We start from the raw sequence: 19,502 nt of genomic DNA on the forward strand, positions 1-19,502 counted from the left end.
AACGCTCCACACGTGACAGCATTTTCGAAACTAGACCCCTTAAGGAACTTAACTAGATGTGTGGTGAGCACTTTGAGCCCCCAAGTGCTTCACAGAAGTTTATAAAGTAGAGCCGTGAAAATAAAAAATCGCATTTGTTTACACAAAAATGATCTTTTCGCCCACAAATTCTTATTTTCACAAGGGTAACAGGAGAAATTAGACCACAAAAGTTGTTGAGCAATTTCTCCTGAGTACGTCGATACCCCATATGTGGGGGTAAACTACTGTTTGGGCGCACCGCAGAGCTTGGAAGAGAAGGAGTGCCGTTTTACTTTTTCAATGTAGAATTGGCTGGAATTGATATCGGACGCCATGACGCGTTTGGAGAGCCCCTGATGTGCCTAAACAGTGGAAACCCCCACAAGTCACACCATGTTGGAAACTAGACCCCTTAAGGAACTTATCTAGATGTGTGGTGAGCACTTTAAACCCCCAAGTGCTTCACAGAAATTTATAACGTAGAGCCGTGAAAATAAAAAATCTTTTTTTTTTCCTCAAAAATGATTTTTTTTAGCCTGCAATTTTTTATTTTCTCAAGGGTAACAGGAGACATTGGACCCCAAAATCTGTTGACCGGTTTGTCCTGAGAACGCTGATACCCCATATGTTGCATTTGCAGAGCTCGTGATGTACCTAAACAGTATAAACCCCCCACAAGTGACCCCATTTTGGAAACTAGCCCCCCCAAAGAGCTTATCTAGATGTGTGGTGAGCACTATGAACCCCCAACTGCTTCACAGGAGATTATAATGTAGAGCCATGAAAATAAAAAATCATATTTTTTACACAAAAATGATCTTTTCACCCCCAAATTTTTACTTTCACAAAGGTAACAGGAGAAATTGGACCCCGAAATTTATTGTGCAATTCATGCTGAGTAGGCTGGTACCCCATATGTGGGGGTAAACCACTGTTTGGGCGCATGGCAGAGCTCGGAAGGGAAGGAGCGCCGTTTTGGAATGAGACTTTGATAGAATGGTCTGCGGGCGTTATGTTGCGTCTGCAGAGACCCTGATGTACCTAAACAGTAGAAACCCCCCACAAGTGACCCCATTTTGGAAACTAGACCCCCCAAGGAACTTATCTAGATGTGTTGTGAGAACTTTGAATGCCCAAGTGCTTCACAGAAGTTTATAATGCAGAGTCGTGAAAATAAAATTATTTTTTTTTCCACAAAAAAGATTTTTTAGCCCCCAAGTTTTTATTTTCACAAGGGTAACAAGAGAAACTGGACCCCAAAAGTTGTTGTCCAGTTTGTCCTGAGTACACTGATACCCTATGTGTGGGGGACCACTGTTTGGGTGCACGGCAGAGCTCGGAAGGGAAGGAGCGCCGTTTTGGAATGCAGACTTTGATAAACTGGTCTGAGGGCGTTATGTTGCGTTTGCAGAGCCCCCGATGTGCCTAAACAGTAGAAACCCCCCACAAGTGACCCCATTTTGAAAACTAGACCCCCCAAGGAACTTATCTAGATGTGTTGTGAGAACTTTGAATGCCCAAGTGCTTCACAGAAGTTTATAATGCAGAGTCGTGAAAATAAAAAATATATTTTTTTCCACAAAAAAGATTTTTTAGCCCCCAAGTTTTTATTTTCACAAGGGTAACAGGAGAAATTGGACCCCAAAAGTTGTGGTCCAATTTATCCCGAGTATGCTGATGCCCCATATGTGGGGGTAAACCACTGTTTGGGCGCACGGCAGAGCTCAGAAGGGAGGGAGCACCATTTGACTTTTTGAGCGCAAAATTGGCTGTGGCGTTTAGAGACCCCCTGATGTACCTAAACAGTGGAAACCCCCCAATTCTAACTCCAACCCTAACCCCAACACACCCCTAACCCTAATCCCAACCCGATCCATAATCCTAATCACAACCCTAATGATAATCACAACCCTAACCCCAAAACAACCATAACCCTAATCAGAACCCTAAATCCAACACACCCCTAATCCTAATCTCAACCCTAACCTCAAACCTAACCCTAATCCCAATACACCCCTAACCCTAATCCCAACCCTAACCTTAACTCTAATCCCAAACCTAACCCTAATCCCAAACGTAACCCTAATGCCAACCCTAATCCAAACCCTAACCCTAATCCCAACTCTAACTCTAACTTTAGCCCCAACCCTAGCCCTAACTTTAGCCCCAACCCTAACTTTAGCCCCAACTTTAGCCCCAACCCTAACCCTAGCCCTAACTTTAGCCCCAACCCTAACCCTAGCCCAACTTTAGCCCCAACCCTAACCCTGACCCTAGCCCTAATATTAGCCCCAACCCTAACCCTAAATTTAGCCCCAACCCTAACCCTAAATTTAGCCCCAACCATAACCCAAACTTTAGCCCCAAGCCTAACCCTAACCCTAAATTTAGCCCCAACCGTAACCCTAACCCTAACTTTAGCCCCAGCCCTAACCCTAAATTTAGCCCCAACTCCTCTAGCTGTCGGCCAGCAGATCATGGCAGGCGCACTGCGCATGCGCCCGCCATTTTCTTACTGGAGGAAGAAGCCGGCGGCCAGGAGGGGACACAGAAGGACCCAGGGACACCGGTAAGTATAACAGGGTCCCCAAATTCCCCTATTTCTCTGTCTTCTGATGTGCGATCACATCAGAGGACAGAGAATTACACATCGCTTTTATTTTTTTTGCGGTCGCCGTTAAACAGTTAATTACCGGCAATCGCAAAGCAGGGTTCGGTAAAAACCGACCCCGATCATGTTCTTTGGGGTCTCGGCTACCCCCGGCAGCCCAGACCCCAAAGATCTTCCGGGCGCCGGCCGGCGGGCACACTGCGCATGCGCCCGCCATTCTTTGGCTGGAAGAAAATGGCGGCGCCCATCGGGAGCCACGAGGAGCACCGGGGGAGACAGGTGAGTATTGGGGGCGATCGGGAACCCCATTTCTCTGTCCTCTGATGTGCGATCACATCGGAGGACAGAGAAATTAAATGGGAAATCTGGTTGGGTTTTTTTTGCAACCGCCGGTAAACAGTTAATTACCGGCGATCGCAACCCGGGGGTCGGTAAAAAAACCCCGAATCATGTTCTCTGGGGTCTCGGCTACCCCCGGTAACCGAGACCCCAGAGAAAATCCGACTCTGGAGGGGCGCTATTCACTTTTTCCACAGCGCCGTTAATTAACGGCGCTGTGGTTTAAGTACCCTTAACTATCGGCGGTCATTAAGGGGTTAAAATAATGCATTCCCCCAATGTGATTTGTGTGTGATAACAAATGCAATAGCTTTTGGTCAGTATTTTGACTCTTTAACAGAGCCTTAGGTAATTACATATCCCATATAATTATTTTATATTTAAATTTGTAGTCTTTTTATGCTATAAAAGTAAGTTTCTGAAACCAGAACTCTACTGTAATTAACTATTAAATATCTCAGAAACTAGAGACAATCTGGCAAAACAGATGTCATATTCTTAATCAGCATCATAAAGTTAACATAAAAACGTTCAGACATCATTGGCAGAAAAATCACTGTATATCAATTATCTTAACATGAACACACCGACAATCACTATAATAATCTAGCTGAATTGGTTGGAATGACATTGTTTTAAAAATATGAAAGCGTTCTTCACTTTGGACAATTCTTACTTGTTTTATTGACCTGACAATACACTGATCATAAAGTATTCCCCAGCTGGAACCCATGTGGTAAGCTCTTATTTGTGAAATCCTAGCAAGAAGTGTTTAATCCCTTTACCACCTTAGACATAGCCATACGTCCCTGTAGCCGGGTACTTACCGACCTGGGACAGATGGAAACGTCCAGGCGATTTTATGTGCACAATTGCTGGCTGTCATCTGATCAGCTGATTCTGACAGCTGACACCAGGCACTCAGCACCTGGAGCAATCCCACACTGCTCCCAGCACTTTAACCCCCTAAATGTTGCAATAGAACTCGATCACAGTATTATGGGAGCAGACAGCGGGAAGAAAGCCTCTCAGCCTTTGGATCTGAGACCCCGCAATGTCATCACTGGGTTATGATTAGTGTTGAGCATTCCGATACCGCAAGTATCGGGTATCGGCCGATACTTGCGGGTATCGGAATTCCGATACCGAGATCCGATACTTTGGTGGTATCGGGTATCGGTATCGAAACAACATTAATGTGTAAAAGAAAGAATTAAAATAAAAAATATTGCTATACTCACCTCTCCGACGCAGCCTGGACCTCACCGAGGGAACCGGAAGCGTTCTTTGCTTAAAATGTGCGCGTTTACTTCCTTCCGTGACGTCACGGCTTGTGATTGGTCGCATGCCGCCCATGTGGCCGCGACGCGACCAATCACAGCAAGCCGTGACGTAATTTTCAGGTCCTGAATGCAGAATTAGGCATACAGGACCTGAAATTACGTCACGGCTTGCTGTGATTGGTCGCGTCGCGGTCACATGGGCGGCACGCAACCAATCACAAGCCGTGACGTAATTTTAAAATGCGCGCGTTTCCTGCCTCCCGTGACGTCACGGCTTGTGATTGGTCGCGTCGCCCATGTGACCGCGACGCGACCAATCACAAGCCAGAACGTAATTTTAAAATCCTGAATGCCTAGAATTAGGCATTCAGGACCTGAAAATTACGTCACGGCTTGCTGTGATTGGTCGCGTCGCGGCCACAAGGGCGGCACGCGACCAATCACAAGCCGTGACGTCACGGAAGGAAGTAAACGCGCGCATTTTAAGCAAAGAAGGCTCCCGGTTCCCTCGGTAAGGTGCAGGCTGCGTCGGAGAGGTGAGTATAGCAATATTTTTTATTTTAATTCTTTCTTTTACACATTAATATGGATCCCAGGGCCTGAAGGAGAGTTTCCTCTCCTTCAGACCCTGGGAACCATCAGGGATACCGTCCGATACTTGAGTCCCATTGACTTGTATTGGTATCGGGTATCGGTATCGGATTAGATCCGATACTTTGCCGGTATCGGCCGATACTTTCCGATACCGATACTTTCAAGTATCGGACGGTATCGCTCAACACTAGTTATGATTAAAGATGGTCGGACCCGTGGATGTTCAGGTCTGGCCAAACTATTAATAAAAGTTCGGGTTCAGGGACCAGAACAGTACCCGGATCCCATTCATTTGAATGGGGGGCCCGAACATTCAGTGTTAGCCACGATGTCATGTGCATGCAAACACTGCTTCTGATCGGTGGTAAAATCATTACCGCCGGTCAGACAGCCTGCAGCTGTGATGGGAGGTAAAAAAATTACCGCTGAAAACATCTTGTCCCACAAAAAACAAGCCATTATACCACTCCATTAGCAGAAAAGTAAAAAAGTTATAGCTCTTAGAATAAAGTTTTTATTGTGTAAAAGTGCCAAAACAAAAAAATATATATAAATGAAAGAAATAAAAGAATAAAGCTGCCTTATCAATTTTACCACACGCGGAACGACATAAAAAGATCCTGAATTGTTGGCTTTTGTTCATTCTACCTCCCAAAAATCGGAATAGAAAGTGATCAAAAAATGCCATGTGCCAAAAATAGTACCAATAAAAAACAAGCCCCCACATGATTCTATCGGTCGAAAAATGGAAAAATTATAGCTCCCTAAATATGGGGATGCAAAAACTATTTTTTGCAACAAAAAGTATCTTTTAGTGTGTGACAGCAGCCAAACATAAAAACCAGATATAAATTTGGTAACAGTAGTTTTCTCCCTCATATTGGGTATTGGCGTACACAGGAGAAATTGCACAACAAATAGTATAGTGCACATTTTCCTGTTACCCCTATGAAAATGCAAAATTTGAGGATAAAATACATGGTGTTCACTAATTGTTCCTGCAAATTTTGCATTAAAAAAAGTCAAGTGGCGCTCCTTCAGAGCTCTGCCATGCACCCAATAGTGTTTTCCCCCACATATGGGGTATAGGCATGCTTAGAATAAATTGCACAACAAATTTTGGAGTCCATTTTTTCCTTTTACCCTTGAGAAAATAAAAATATGCGAGTCTAGGGTAACATGTTTGAGAAAACTGTTAACTTTTTTTTTCCACATCCCAACTGTGAAGCATCTAAAGGGTTAATAAACTTCTTGAATGTGGTTTTGAGCACCTTGAGGGGTGCAGTTTTTAGAATGGTGTCATTTTGAAAATTTTCTGTCATATAGACCCCTCAAAGTCACTTCAAATGTGATGTGGTCCTTAAAAAAATGGTTTTGTAAATTTTGCTGGAAAAATTAAAAGTCACTGGTTCAATTTTAACCCTTATAACTTCCTAACAAAAAATTATGTTTCCAAAATTGTGCTGATGTAAAGTAGACATGTGGGAAATGTTATGATTCTTATGATTTAAGAGCATAAGAATTCAAAATTTGAAAATTGCTACATTTTCCAAATTTTCACCAAATTTCCATCTTGTTTTGTTTTTCATAAATAAACTCAAGTTATATCGAACAAATTTTCCCACTCTCAGGAAGTACAATATGTCACGAAAAAAACAATCTCATAAAGTGACACTGCTCAGAATTGTAAAAATTGCCCTGGTCATTTATGTGCAAACCACCTTGGGGGGTAAAGGGGTTAATTTCTCTGCAGCACCACTGCGCAGAAAATAAAGTATTACACAATGCCCATTCAAATAAAGGGTTTATCTATGTAATTGGACTGGACAGGTTCTCCAAAGCAAGATATGATCTTTGTCACCACTCTCCATTCTGATCAAAACACGAGGATCTTGAACAAAGAATCCCTATTGGAATTTCCTAATACGTTATTTGAAATGGACTTTCTAAACTAGACAACTCTATTTAATATTTCAGCATTTCTGAGACTATTTTGTTAGACTACTTAGTGGCAGTCACTTAACTGTTCAGCAACATTTTGTGACATTGAGTCACTCAGACTAAATAGGGAATTCGCCTCTGCACTGCTCCAGTTCCTTTATCCAAACAAATAGAAATCTTCACTATCTCGTAAACTTAAACAGGTCTTAAATCATTACAAAATCATACCAAATCAACTATTTTTTTGGGCTTTAAACCATTCAGAAAAAGCTATCCCATGCATCAGATGACTTAAAAGCAAGCTCCTGTACAAGAATAAAAACTACAAAAATAACACTGAAACGTATAGTATTCTTGGTGTTGTGGAGTTAACATATAGTCAATAAGCAATATAAAATATGGCATAAAGAATAAATGAACATAGCAACTAGTATTCACCTTATCTTCAACTAGATGCAGAAATCTTTTATTACCAGTTAGATGGACAACTCCAGACGGTAAAGTTACCTGATACTTTACAAGAGCTTGACATTTTCTGTCTTGGCATTTTAGTTAATAGTGAGCTTGAGGCCTGATCATTCATGTTTGATTTAGCTGGCCAGATATTAAAACCCTCAATATAGAAGACTTGATGGCTGTTGTCCAGTAAGGACTTTTATTCTATAAGAGATTTATTTGAGTCAAGTAAAATCTTTAAGTGTTAACCAATTGTAATATCATAATATTTTTCTTCTGTTATAGCAGTAACATGCCAACCCAAGTCCACTCACCCTCCTGTTTTTACCCCTCTAATTCTAATTACCGTACATTATAGTGTAGCCCCACAACTTATTTCTCTTATTCTTAATGTACTTATTATGTATTACAACTCACTTGTGTGCTTTGCTTTGGCAGAATACTCAAATATGTAACTTATAAACATTCAGAGAAGTCACAGAATAAATCGAAGATCAATTATTGTATTTGGCTTTGTGATAAAATATTATTAGAATGCTAAAGAATTTAAAGTTTAAAGGGAACCTGTCATACAAAAATGATATCCACCTGCAGATATGGGGTTAATCTGCAGGTTAATGGAGTTCTAAAGCTGTACAGCCGCCACACTGATAGTCTGGCTCCGGGGAGGAAATGAACTTTATTCCTCTAAATAGCCTCCGGCTTTCAGTCATGGAGGTGTGACCAGCTTGGCTTCAGTCACTGCTCAGTACATAGTGAGCGGCTGTAACAACTCCCTGACACTAACAGCCAACTCAGCAGTGCATCAGTCAGTGCTGGGTCGTGGTTACAGCCACTGCTTACTATGTACTGAGCAGTGACTGAAGCTTCACCTTTATAACTGAAAGACCGAGGAATTAACGTCATTTTCTCCCAGCAGCTAGACTTCCAGTGCGCTGGACGCACAATTTTAGACAGCTATTAACCTGCGGATTAACCCCACATCTGCAGTGTTTCGGAGAAATGACAGGCCCCTTTAACCCCTCAGTGACAGAGCCAATTTGGTACTTAATGACCAAGCCAATTTTTACAATTCTGACCACTGTCACTTTATGAGGTTATAACTCTGGAACGCTTCAATGTATCCCACTGATTCTGAGACTGTTTTTCCGTGACATATTGTACTTCATGTTAATGGTAACATTTCTTCGATATTTTTGTACCCTTAAATCAGAGAGTAGTGTCACACAAAATAGTTAATAAATGAAATTTCCCACAATTCAACTTTACATCAGCACAATTTTGGAAACATATTTTTTTTTTGCTAGGACATTAAAAAGTTCACCAGCGTTTTCTCATTTTTCCAACAAAATTTACAAAACCATTTTTTTAGGGACCACCTCACATTTGAAGTGTGTTTGGGGATTCAGTAGAACAGAAAATACCCAAAAGTGACACCTTTTTAAAAACCGCACCCCCCTCAAGGTGTTCAAAACCATGTTCAAGAAATGTATTAACCCTTCAGGTGCTTCACCAGAACTTAAAGCAAAAAATTTACTTTGGAACCAATTTTTTTTATTTTCACAAGGGTAGCAGGAGAAAATGGATCACAAAATTTGTTGTGCAATTTCTTCTGCGTACGCCAATACCCAGTATGCGGGGTAAAGCCACTGTTTGGGTGCACGGCAGAGCTCAAAAGGGAGGGAGCACCGTTTGAGTTTTTGAACGCAAAATTGGCTGGAATCAATGGTGGCGCCATGTCGCGTTTGGAGACCCCCTGATGTATCTAAACAGTGGAACCACCCCAATTCTAACTCCAACCCTAACCCCAACACACCCCTAATCCCCACCCTAACCACAACCCTAACCCCAACACACCCCTAATCCCAACCCTAACCATAACCCTAACCACAAACCTAACCCTAATACCCCCCAACCCTAATCCCAACCCTAACCGTAATCCCTACCATAACCACAACCCTAGCCCATCCCTAACTTTAGCCCAATCCTAACCCTGACTTTAGCCCAACCCTAACTTTAGCCAAACCCTGCCTTTAGTCCAACACTAACCCTAGCCCCAACCCTAATCGTAACTTTAGCCCAACCCTAACTTTAGCCCAACTGTAACCCTAATGGAAAAATGGAAATAAATACATTTTTTTATTTAATGATTTTTACCTAACTAAGGTAACGTTCACATTAGCGTTCTGCGCCGCAGCGTCGCCGCATGCGTCATGCACCCCTATATTTAACATGGGGGCGCATGGACATGGGTTGCACTTGCGTTTTGCGACGCATGCGTCACTGCGGCGCACGCATCATGGCGCAGAGGACGCAGCAAGTTGCATTTTTGCTGCGTCCAAAATCAAGCAAAAAAAGGACTCATGCGTCGCAAAACGCAGCGTTGTGCATGCGTTGTGCATGCGTTGTTTCTGTGTTGTGCGTTGCGTCGCCGACGCTGCGGCGCACAACGCAAATGTGAACGTAGCCTAAGGGGTGATAAAATGGGGTTTGATTTACTATTTCTTTATTTTGATCACTGTGATAGACCCTATCACAGTGATCAAAATGAACCAATAGGAAAAATTACCTATTGTTGCCGGGTGCCAGCTGGCAGATCTCAGCCATTTTCTTCCTGGAAAAAGACGCTGCCGGAAGGGGCACTTCACGGGGATACAGGGACACCGGAGGTGCTGAGGGGGAATTTGGGGGACCCCATTTCTGTCTCCTCTGATGTGCGATCACATCAGAGGAGAAAGAAATTAAATGGGAAATCGCACTTTTTTTCTTGCAGTCGCTGTTATTCCGTTAATAACAACGATCACAACACTGGGGTTGGGAAAAAATGACCCAAATCATGTTCTCTGGGGTCTCAGCTATCCCCGATAGCCGAGACCCCAAATAAATTCTGACACTGGGGGGGGGGCTATACACTTATTTCTCAGCGGTGCTAAGAAATAAGTCCCCTTAATTGCCGCCATTAAAATGCATATCGGCGGTCATTAAGAGGTTAAGACTAACTACAAAAAGCCTATACAACAGTTACTATTAGGTTATAATGAAAAACCATAACTAAGAGAATTAAACAAAAATCATGAAACGACTTTATTATTACTTGCCATGACCCTAAGTCACAAAGATGCTAAGAAACAAAGAAAAGTTTGCTTCTCAGTTGGCTATTTTCAGAATACCAAAATAAATAAATGAAAAGCAAAACATGCTCTGTAACTTCTTTATTAAAAGTGGAGTAAGAGGGAGACCAGTTTTTGAGACAGGTTCAGATCAAGAAGACGGGAATAACATCATTTATTTTATTTCTCTGGGATATTAAAAGGTATTTTAACTGCATGACCCTTATATTATTTCAGTTATTGAGAGTGATAAGACGACTTTGAGCCCTATCGTGCTGATTGGATAAAAACTTCAAAAAGCCAAATTGCACATAAAGCACAAACAGATAACCACAGACATCTAAAAGCTGAACTGTCTAGTGCGATAATAGAAGAAAATGTCATTTTGGCTTTAATTGGCATTTACTAGTACTAAGAATTATCCTTCAGCTAACCCTTAATTAAAATTGAGTTTCAGTTGTCAGGTAAAATAAATATAAAACAAAGTTTTTGCAAATATACTTTCTCTTAAATGAACAGACAAACAGAAAGGCAGCAAATTCTCGCAACTACAAGCAAACAAAAAGGACAGCTTGGCCTAAAAGCCTGTGAAGCATTGCTGATTAATAGATCTAAGGCGGAACATATTACGAGCAATCAGCAAACAGATTCCAGATGGAAGCCCATCAAAATAATAAAAGAGGAATTAAAATAAATATAGAAATAAATAAAAAGAAAAGCGATCACAAATGATTTTGCAAGCAGATGGCGAAATGAGGTTTTTATTTAACACACCAGAAAGTTTTCTGTGTCTCTGGGAGTTGGCCTTAGATCTGCTGTGTTACAGTTTTTCTGATATACATCTGATTTCCGGCATGGGGTGTCATTTTTATTTAAATCTCTGACGTATGGCAGCGGTTTGCAGTTTTCATTGTGCCACTTGGACTCACTAGTGTCATCTACAAAGCCTGAACTGATATCATCAAAATCCTCCTCAACGCTGCTTTGCCTGGTGAGGGTTCTCCTGCGAGTTAGCATTAGCTTTGGGTCTCTAGGACATACAGGATTGTCTTGCGGCTCCTGTGTAGTATTTCTAGCAATGGTGTTGCAGCCTTTCCTGTAATGAAAACGTGTTTCGTCTTCTTCACTTCCACAATCCAAGCCGCTGTCTGGGCTCCTGGAGAGAGTTCCAAGTTTGCTCCCTTCACATGCCAGATCATCTGAGCATGGAGGCGCCCCATTAAACCTACACTTTGAGTAATGCCAAGAACTCTGATGTCTCCCATCTGGACAACTAGCCCTCGGAGCTCTAGTAGTTCTACCTATGGTTCCTCTATAAGCCATGCCTCCAGAGTTTCCTCTGTGCAGGACCTGTGAATGTTCTCCGCTTTCTTCCTCTGCCACTTCGGGAATACTGAACAGTTTCTTATAATGAGGATGCTGAGGGGAATAATCCAGCTGCTCCTTTACGGACGTCTCAGTGGCACTAGTCTTAGAGCACTCCACAAGATAATACACAAGAACACAAAACGAGAATGGACCAACGACAAAGAATTGAAAACGACAGTATCAAAAAACGTGTGAAAAACAAAGAAAAAGAAAAACATGGAAAGAGAAGTAGAGGAAGAGAAAGAAGAAAATAAAGACAGGGTTAGTTTTAGAGGCAATGGAAAACATAAGGCATGCAAGTTTACTCTGTGAAGGAAAGGTTCATGCTCTGAATGGGAATCTGTGAAAATAAAGACATGATTAGGAGCTCGGCTAAGATCAGTACAAACAATGAGAGCTTGGCATATCAATGCTATAGTAAGAATAGGTCCATGCAAGGGGAGATGCTGCACACAGACAGCCATTGTGACGCTGGGATGGTTAGTGACTAATGCTAGCTGTAATGCTTGCCATGGTAGCATTTATTAGAGCACAAACACAGGGACAATTAGGCAGTGTCGTCTGGCAAGCATTTTCTTGTTAGTACTCGCTGCCTACAGTGTATTCCAACGGCAAAGCAATAATATAACACAAAGTGCATTCATCTTCTGTGCTGGTCAATCCAAGGAAAGAATCCTGTTAATAGCAACATGCACCATAATATCGATTTTTGGATATTAAACATACATAGCAAATTAACAGAAGACATACATTCAGCTTTACCTGGAAAAACACTGCTTATATATAATACCTGCGAGGGGTCACTAATCTCATTTTTTACGATACTCTAACTCTCTAACTTTTTCCTTCAATATCTTTGTCCTGAAACTGTTCCAGCTTGCGCAGGTTCATACAAAATAATAACACATATGAAAATTGCACATATTTTGAGTGTTAAAATGTCTTATACTATTTTTATTATCGAAAAACAACATAATCACCGCAGACGTATCGAATTAGACAGTTCCTAACATGTCCACATGGTGGAGCTATGAATTCATAATTCGGATATAACAGAACATACACCTATGCGGTTAGCTGGGTTCATTGCCTAATATACTGGCTGTATCATGTCAGCTTCACAAAGAACTCTAATCGATGTACTAAACTTTCTTTGTTTCAAAGGGTATGTGTCCACGTTCAGGATTGCATCAGGATTTGGTCAGGATTTTTCATCAGTATTTGTAAGCCAAAACCAGGAGTGGAACAATTAGAGGAAAAGTATAATAGAAACATATGCACCACTTCTGCATTTATCACCCACTCCTGGTTTTGGCTTACAAATACTGATGTAAAATCCTGACCAAATCCTGATGCAATCCTGAACGTGGACACATACCCTAACAGTGATGCAGCAGATGTGGACGCTACTACTTTCTAGGGCACTCACCGAGAGTATTATTATTTTCTAGGGAACATAAATAGGGCTATGTGAGGAGCACAGTGGTGGGCATTACTTCTCTGTAGGGCACTAAGAGGAGCTATGTTTTTGGGCCACAGAGCAGGTGCAGTAACAGGGACAAATACTGCAGCAGACTCAGCACTGAGGTATCTGCAAGATGGGGACTTTGTGTTTGTCACTGAAAATGTGAGAAGTCAAATGTGACTGTTGTAAACTCAGCAGAGTCGTGGTTGGAAGAAGTTGGCATGGCGGTCTGGGTCACATGGAAAACACAGGAAAAATGAACGACTCCGTCAGAAAGAACGTCAGCTGTAAGTCACTATCTGTAACTGTGCTGTGATCTCTTATATGTTCTGCAGGGCTGGTATCTATCATTATGCTGTTGGTGTTTGGTGGAAATATCAGTCTCGGTCTTTGTATAGTGATTTTTTTCAGTAATAACACTGTCTTCTGCTGGGTGCCACCTATACCCACTATGATCTGGTGTGCCATCACAGTTGGCTACCTAGATAGGGGCCCATTCACATGTTGTTTCCCACTCTGTGCTACACATCTGGCTTCCAGTATCAGGTTTGTGATACTTTCACATATTATCAAAGGGCCTGGTATACAACATTGATTTTGCAATCATTACTGATTTTGACTAAAGTCAATAGGCACGGCATTATAAGTAAAGCCAAAAGTAGGGAGACCAGGGCATACTAGGTTATAACACTCCTGCCTGTGTGTGAATACAAACTAACACATGGCCACAAAAACAACAACAACAGTAACTACCGTACTATTTTTGCATATTTTCAGCCTTTACATATCATTGGGCATAGTGAACATGTTTCTATACTTTATCCTTGTTGTTTGCATTGATATCTACAGCTACATAGCTAGCGCCAGAGCACATGAGTCAGATTTTTGGCTGGAGCGGAGATCCTAGGGAAGTTCTACTCTTAACTAAAGACACTGCTCCAGGTGAAAATGAGGGAGGAACAGAAGCCCAAGGGGTATTACTACTGGGTGTTGGCTTACTCTTTTACAATTGTGCAGCGCCCCAGAGTCCTGGTCGTTGCAGTACTGTCGCTCCGCCACTAAGGGGAGTGATGGTACGTCTGATGGCACTAAAGGAGTTCACCTGACCAGGTATCACTGTCACACACTACACTTCACACTCCGGCCACCAGGGGGAGCAAAGGGTTCTATGTATTAGGCCACTCCTCACACTCTGGTAAAACTGGGGGTTGGATAGGAAGTTAGAGAGAAGCTGACTGGGTTTGATCCAGGTAACATCTAGTGAGAGAAGAGCATTGCTTGGGAAGATCCAGGGGGGTCCCTGTTAGGGGTGGGATCCTGACAGAGGCCTAGTGAAAGGACAGATCGTTACGGAGCCGCGCCTGCATTTCATTGTGGTGGCATCTTAAGAAAGGATAAGAAGCGAAGTTTATTGTGGAGAAGTGAGAAACAAGATCACAGCACAAAGGCGAAAGAACCAGTAGGAGTCGTGCCCCGAAATTGGCAACATTCTACTGAGGTGCGTAGCCAGTGGCCGGAACGCCGATGAAGTATTGGGTTCCACGCATTACTTCAAACCAACGGCAGGGCAGTTAATTATAGGTTGGCTGCCTCACCTAAATCACCTAATGAAGACAACGGAGGCAATTGTGGGAGAGGGGCGTCTCTAGGGTCCCTATAAAATAACTTCAGGCCTACCCCGTCATACGGGTGCGTCCTATCCATATCATCTGGGTGACGGAGAGAAAGAACAGAAACATACACGACAGTTGTGAGGACTATCCCGTGGTGCTCAGCAGGGAAGTACTACAACACCCAGGCGCCAGTAGGTAGGCACTGATTTCCACCTGCAAAGGGAACTCTGGATGTGCCTTCGGACCGGCCGGTCTCAGCCAGCCCTGTTAGCAGTACTCTGGATTGTGGATCCTGAAGCCTTCAGTAAAGAGGTAAAGAGACTGCAACCCTGTGTCCTTGTTATTTACTGCGAACTACACCACCACCTACACCTTTTATTGGGAGCCCCTTAGCAGGACCACGGACCGGGTCGGGCCACAATGACATCCTCAGAACCGAGAGACCCGGATCCGAGTACCCCGCTGTCCTGCGTTTGGGGGCCACTCCAACTGTATTGGGGAATAAAGGAAAACTACCTTAGTTCTGCATGGGGTCACAAAGAGGAGCATTAGTATTATGTGGGGCACAAAGAGTGAATAATTATGTGAACATTACCATTGAATAGGGGCAAAAGAAAACAATCATTGTGTTTGGGCACAAAGGGGGTTTCACTATTGTGTTGGGGCAGAAAGAATGCATTACTGTGTAAGGAACTTAAAAGGGGGGACAGTTATTGTATGAGGATACTATTATTGCATGGTCCCCATACTATTGCTATCCTGGGCACTAGCAATGTAAGGTCTGGGGAAAGGATGAGTTGTGGCTAGAAGTCATCATGTTGGTCTGGAACTGATGGCATAAAAGATATGCGAAAAAGTGAACTTCTCCAATAAGCCTATAAGTCACTGGATTTAATGAGAACCCGTCAGCAAATAATGCAAAATTTACCTGCAGCCACAGTGGTAATCTACAGATAAATAACGTTTTAAATATGCGTTGCAGTGTAATTGGGAGTGCAGAATGCTGTGACAAAATGAAGTTATATTTTCCTTCCAGCGATCGGGTCGTCACCGGGGCAATGAACAGTCAGCGCTCACAACACAGTGAGTGCGGTGTCATCACTCCGCCTGTTCCTTAACTGAAGCGCTGTTCTGCGCGCACACATGGTTTTAGTGTAGTCAGGACTGTAAGTAAAGCCAGTATCTATAGATTATTTTTTCCTCTGTTCCTGTTTAGGGAATTTAGTGACTCGCGAACATGCTCAGATAAGGCGTTATCCGAGCATGCTCTTGTGTTAATCAAGAGTCTTCGGCGTGCTCAAAAAATATGTTCAGTCTTCGCAGCTATTTGACAGTCGCAACTCATGCAAGGGTTGCCTAACAAGAAGGCTATCCCCTGCATGTGTTGCGGCTGTCAAACAGGAGCAGGGACTGAACATATTTTTCGAGCATGATGAAGATACCCTATTAACACAAGCGCATGCTCAGATAACGCCTTATCTGAGCATGTTGGCTCATCACTATATTAAATATAAAGCAAGACAACATATATTTGTTTTTTACATCTCAGAGAGCGTTTTTTACGCCTGAAGATCCAGGATTCTGTTGGATTCCCTGTTTATCTTTGCACTCTGTTATTATGGAACAACGTCTAATACGGTAATCATTTTGTTGTAAAATTAACAAACAGGTTCAAGTGGGTGTTAGATAGTTTTCACAGGGGGCGTGTACTTCTTCTCCAAGTATGACTCTGACCAATCATAATCAGGCAGCAACATAGAAGTGCAGAAGTACCTGTGATGATGCCATCAGAGTAACATAACCAGAGTCCTCACCTCCTGCCAGCCACATTGTGCAGCCTAAATAAGCAATGAAGATATGTTACACAGCATAGAAGTGTGTAGCTATTCATTTCTACATCTTTAGACTGTGCAACTGGCATTCATGGAGAAAGATGGTGTAGTACGCTGTTGCTCACAACTTTCCTGTTTTCTTCATCAATTGGACCAATGCAATGGTAGTGGTTGGGAGGGCATGTTTTCACATATGAGGGGACCACTATGTGCAAAGATCTACTGTACAAGACATTTAATTCCATCAGCCAGAAATCCTGATAATTTACTAATCTGCATATATGAACATGACAAGCAATGAGGATTTCTGTGCAATGATCTCGTACTTGTATGAATGAAGAATATGAAGGGCCTGACTCATCAAATCATTTATGCCAGAATTCTGTCATAAAAAGCTTTGAAAAGTCACATAATTTTGGTGCAACTCTAGGTTGCCCTAAAATTTAGCGATTATTGGTTTTCTACGCCATTTTTGACAAGCTCAAACTTAGTGGATGGAGCTGGAGAGAGTGGAAGGCATGGCGACACGATAGATCTTACCTCAGCAGGGACTGGAGTAGGATTTGTGGTGCGGGCACACAGAGGTGTACACAACTCATCCAAGACTCCCGATTCACAAGGAGAAATGCGCTTCTCTATCAGGAGTTACTGACTCCAGCACATCCCCTCATCAAGATCGGCGTGAAAGATATCAGTCTTGATGAATCAGTGTCCAAAAGATGGAAAGAAGGCTGTCCCCCAAAATGTTACAGGGTTTAGTGGCTTTCAATAAAATAACTTGCACTTACACCACTTATGGACGTATTAATTACGTTTATTTTCCACTGACGGGTGTAGTTAGATTATGAATATATGCACAGTGTGTGTTTTGTGCTTATTACATATAGAAACGACAATATCTATGTATACTTGCTCAATGTCTGACTAGAGTACTAGTGTAAATAGTACTTATGACGATCACCTGCCATGAACAGTCAGATCTCCAGTCTTCAAGTCTTAGTGTTAAACTCTCCAGGATTTGGAAACTAACTCCAACTGCTTGGAAGTCCTCTTACCTTAAGGGTGTTGTGGGAAGTGACACTGACACGTCTCCGGCCTCCATCTTCAAGCTGCATTTCAGAATAAAGTTCCTCCTCGTCTTCTTCCAAGATGTCTGATAAATCAGAGCCCCTACTGCTTTCCGTATGATAGTCATCACCAGGGCAATAGTGTGGCTGTTCAGATCAAATAGAAAGAAACACATTTATAATATGTCTATGATGACTAACAATGTTATGCACTAATAGTTCCGAGATGGAGAAAATTAAACAAAATGAGAATGATTTTCTGCAACACCATTCTATAACAACAGTACATGCCACAAGTCTCTGAGGAGCTGAGGGGGTTATTATACTGTGTGAGGGGCTGTGGGGGCCATTATACTGTGTGAGGGGCTGTGGGGGCCATTATACTGTGTGAGGGGATGTGGGGGCCATTATACTGTGTGAGGGGCTGTGGATGCCTTTATACTGAGTAGGGTGTGGTGTGGGCCATTCTAATTAGTGAAGATCATCATACTGAGTGGGGTATCATACTGTCAGGGTATCATACTGTGTGGGCCATGATACTGTGGGTGTTTGTGTTGGGAAACTAGGGGATATCATACTGGGGGTACTTTTGGGGCATCATGGTGTGGGGGATTATATATTATGCTGCATTATTGGCACTGTAGGGACATTAGACTTCACTGAAGGCACTGTGGAGTATTCATACTGTACGTGTGGGTGAAACTGTGGGAGGGAGATTCACTGTGGGGATACCATACTCAGAGTGTGTGTGGGTGAGGGCATTTTTGAAAGCTTTATACTCTATAATTGCCATAAAAGGTATATCATTGGTGAGAACACTTAGAGACTTCAATAGGCACACGATTACTGTGTAAATGTCTCAATATATGTCCTTCTCCAGGGTTATAAAAGGTGGGAGCTATAACTCTGCCAAACAAATATTTATTAATTTTATTTTTTGTGGGGTGTGCTCAATTAAAACTTTTGCTATGAGTTTGTTCACTTCTTCATCACCCCTTCTGCTAAGTTGCAGGCACAAACAATATTTGAAACGTTGAGGTAATTTGAAATTCAACTCCTGCTTCATCAGAGACTTAAGGTACCGTCACATTAAGCGACGCTGCAGCGATATAGACAACGAGCCGATCGCTGCAGCGTCGCTGTTTAGGTCGCTAGGAGACGTCAGACACCGGCAACAGCAGAATGATGCAGGAGCGATCCAGTGACGTACTTATCGTTCTCGCTGGTTGTTCGCTCCAGTTCGCTCCATGAAGAAACATTGCAGGCATCGTTGCTTTTGCTGTCAAAGACGACAATACACGCCGATCTGACGACCAAATAAAGTTCTGGACTTCTAGCTCCGACCAGCGATATCACAGCGGGATCCAGATCGCTGCTGCGTGTCAAACACAACGAGATCGCTAACCAGGACGCTGCAACGTCACGGATCGTTGTCGTTCTCGTTGGAAAGTTGTTTAGTGTGAAGGTACCTTTAGACTTCTGATCATTGCCTTCCCTCTGCTTTACAATCAGGGCTGGCTTTAGGGCGGGGCAAACTAAGCATTTGCCCAGGGGCCGCCAGCCAGTGGTATGCCGCTATAGGGCACGTGCCAAAGTCGGCCCCACACATTCAACTGAATAAGCATCCTGGATGCAGATAAAGTTGAAAAGAATAATGGAGGAGGGAGCGTCAGCCAACGCTCCCTCTCCCATCATTCCTCCTCTGCATCTGATGTCTCAGCACAACGGGCGCGATGATGTCAATTCATCGAGCCACGCTGTGCTAGGCAGTGGAGCTGCTTAAGGAATGCGCTGTGGAGACC

General features: G+C 42.8%; 1 protein-coding gene across 22 annotated transcripts in view; it reads right to left on the reverse strand.

Moving 5' to 3' along the window:
* Positions 1-19,502, reverse strand: part of RIMBP2 (RIMS binding protein 2) — an 817,544-nt gene that overhangs the window by 128,410 nt on the left and 669,632 nt on the right. For 16 of the 22 annotated variants that reach the window (XR_013223594.1, XM_077293289.1, XM_077293285.1 and 13 more), the window contains 2 exons: positions 17,689-17,847; positions 11,130-11,834 (listed from right to left, as the gene is read on the reverse strand). Coding sequence is in view for 21 of the 22 variants with exons in the window: in XM_077293289.1 (XP_077149404.1) it covers positions 11,130-11,834; positions 17,689-17,847 (864 nt within the window). In the remaining variant the exon portion in view is untranslated. The remainder of the gene's footprint in view (positions 1-11,129; positions 11,835-17,688; positions 17,848-19,502) is intronic. The other 6 variants (XM_077293302.1, XM_077293300.1, XM_077293299.1 and 3 more) reach the window with 1 other exon arrangement.

Source organism: Ranitomeya variabilis, chromosome 1 (assembly GCF_051348905.1).
Source record: "Ranitomeya variabilis isolate aRanVar5 chromosome 1, aRanVar5.hap1, whole genome shotgun sequence".
NCBI lineage: Eukaryota > Metazoa > Chordata > Amphibia > Anura > Dendrobatidae > Ranitomeya > Ranitomeya variabilis.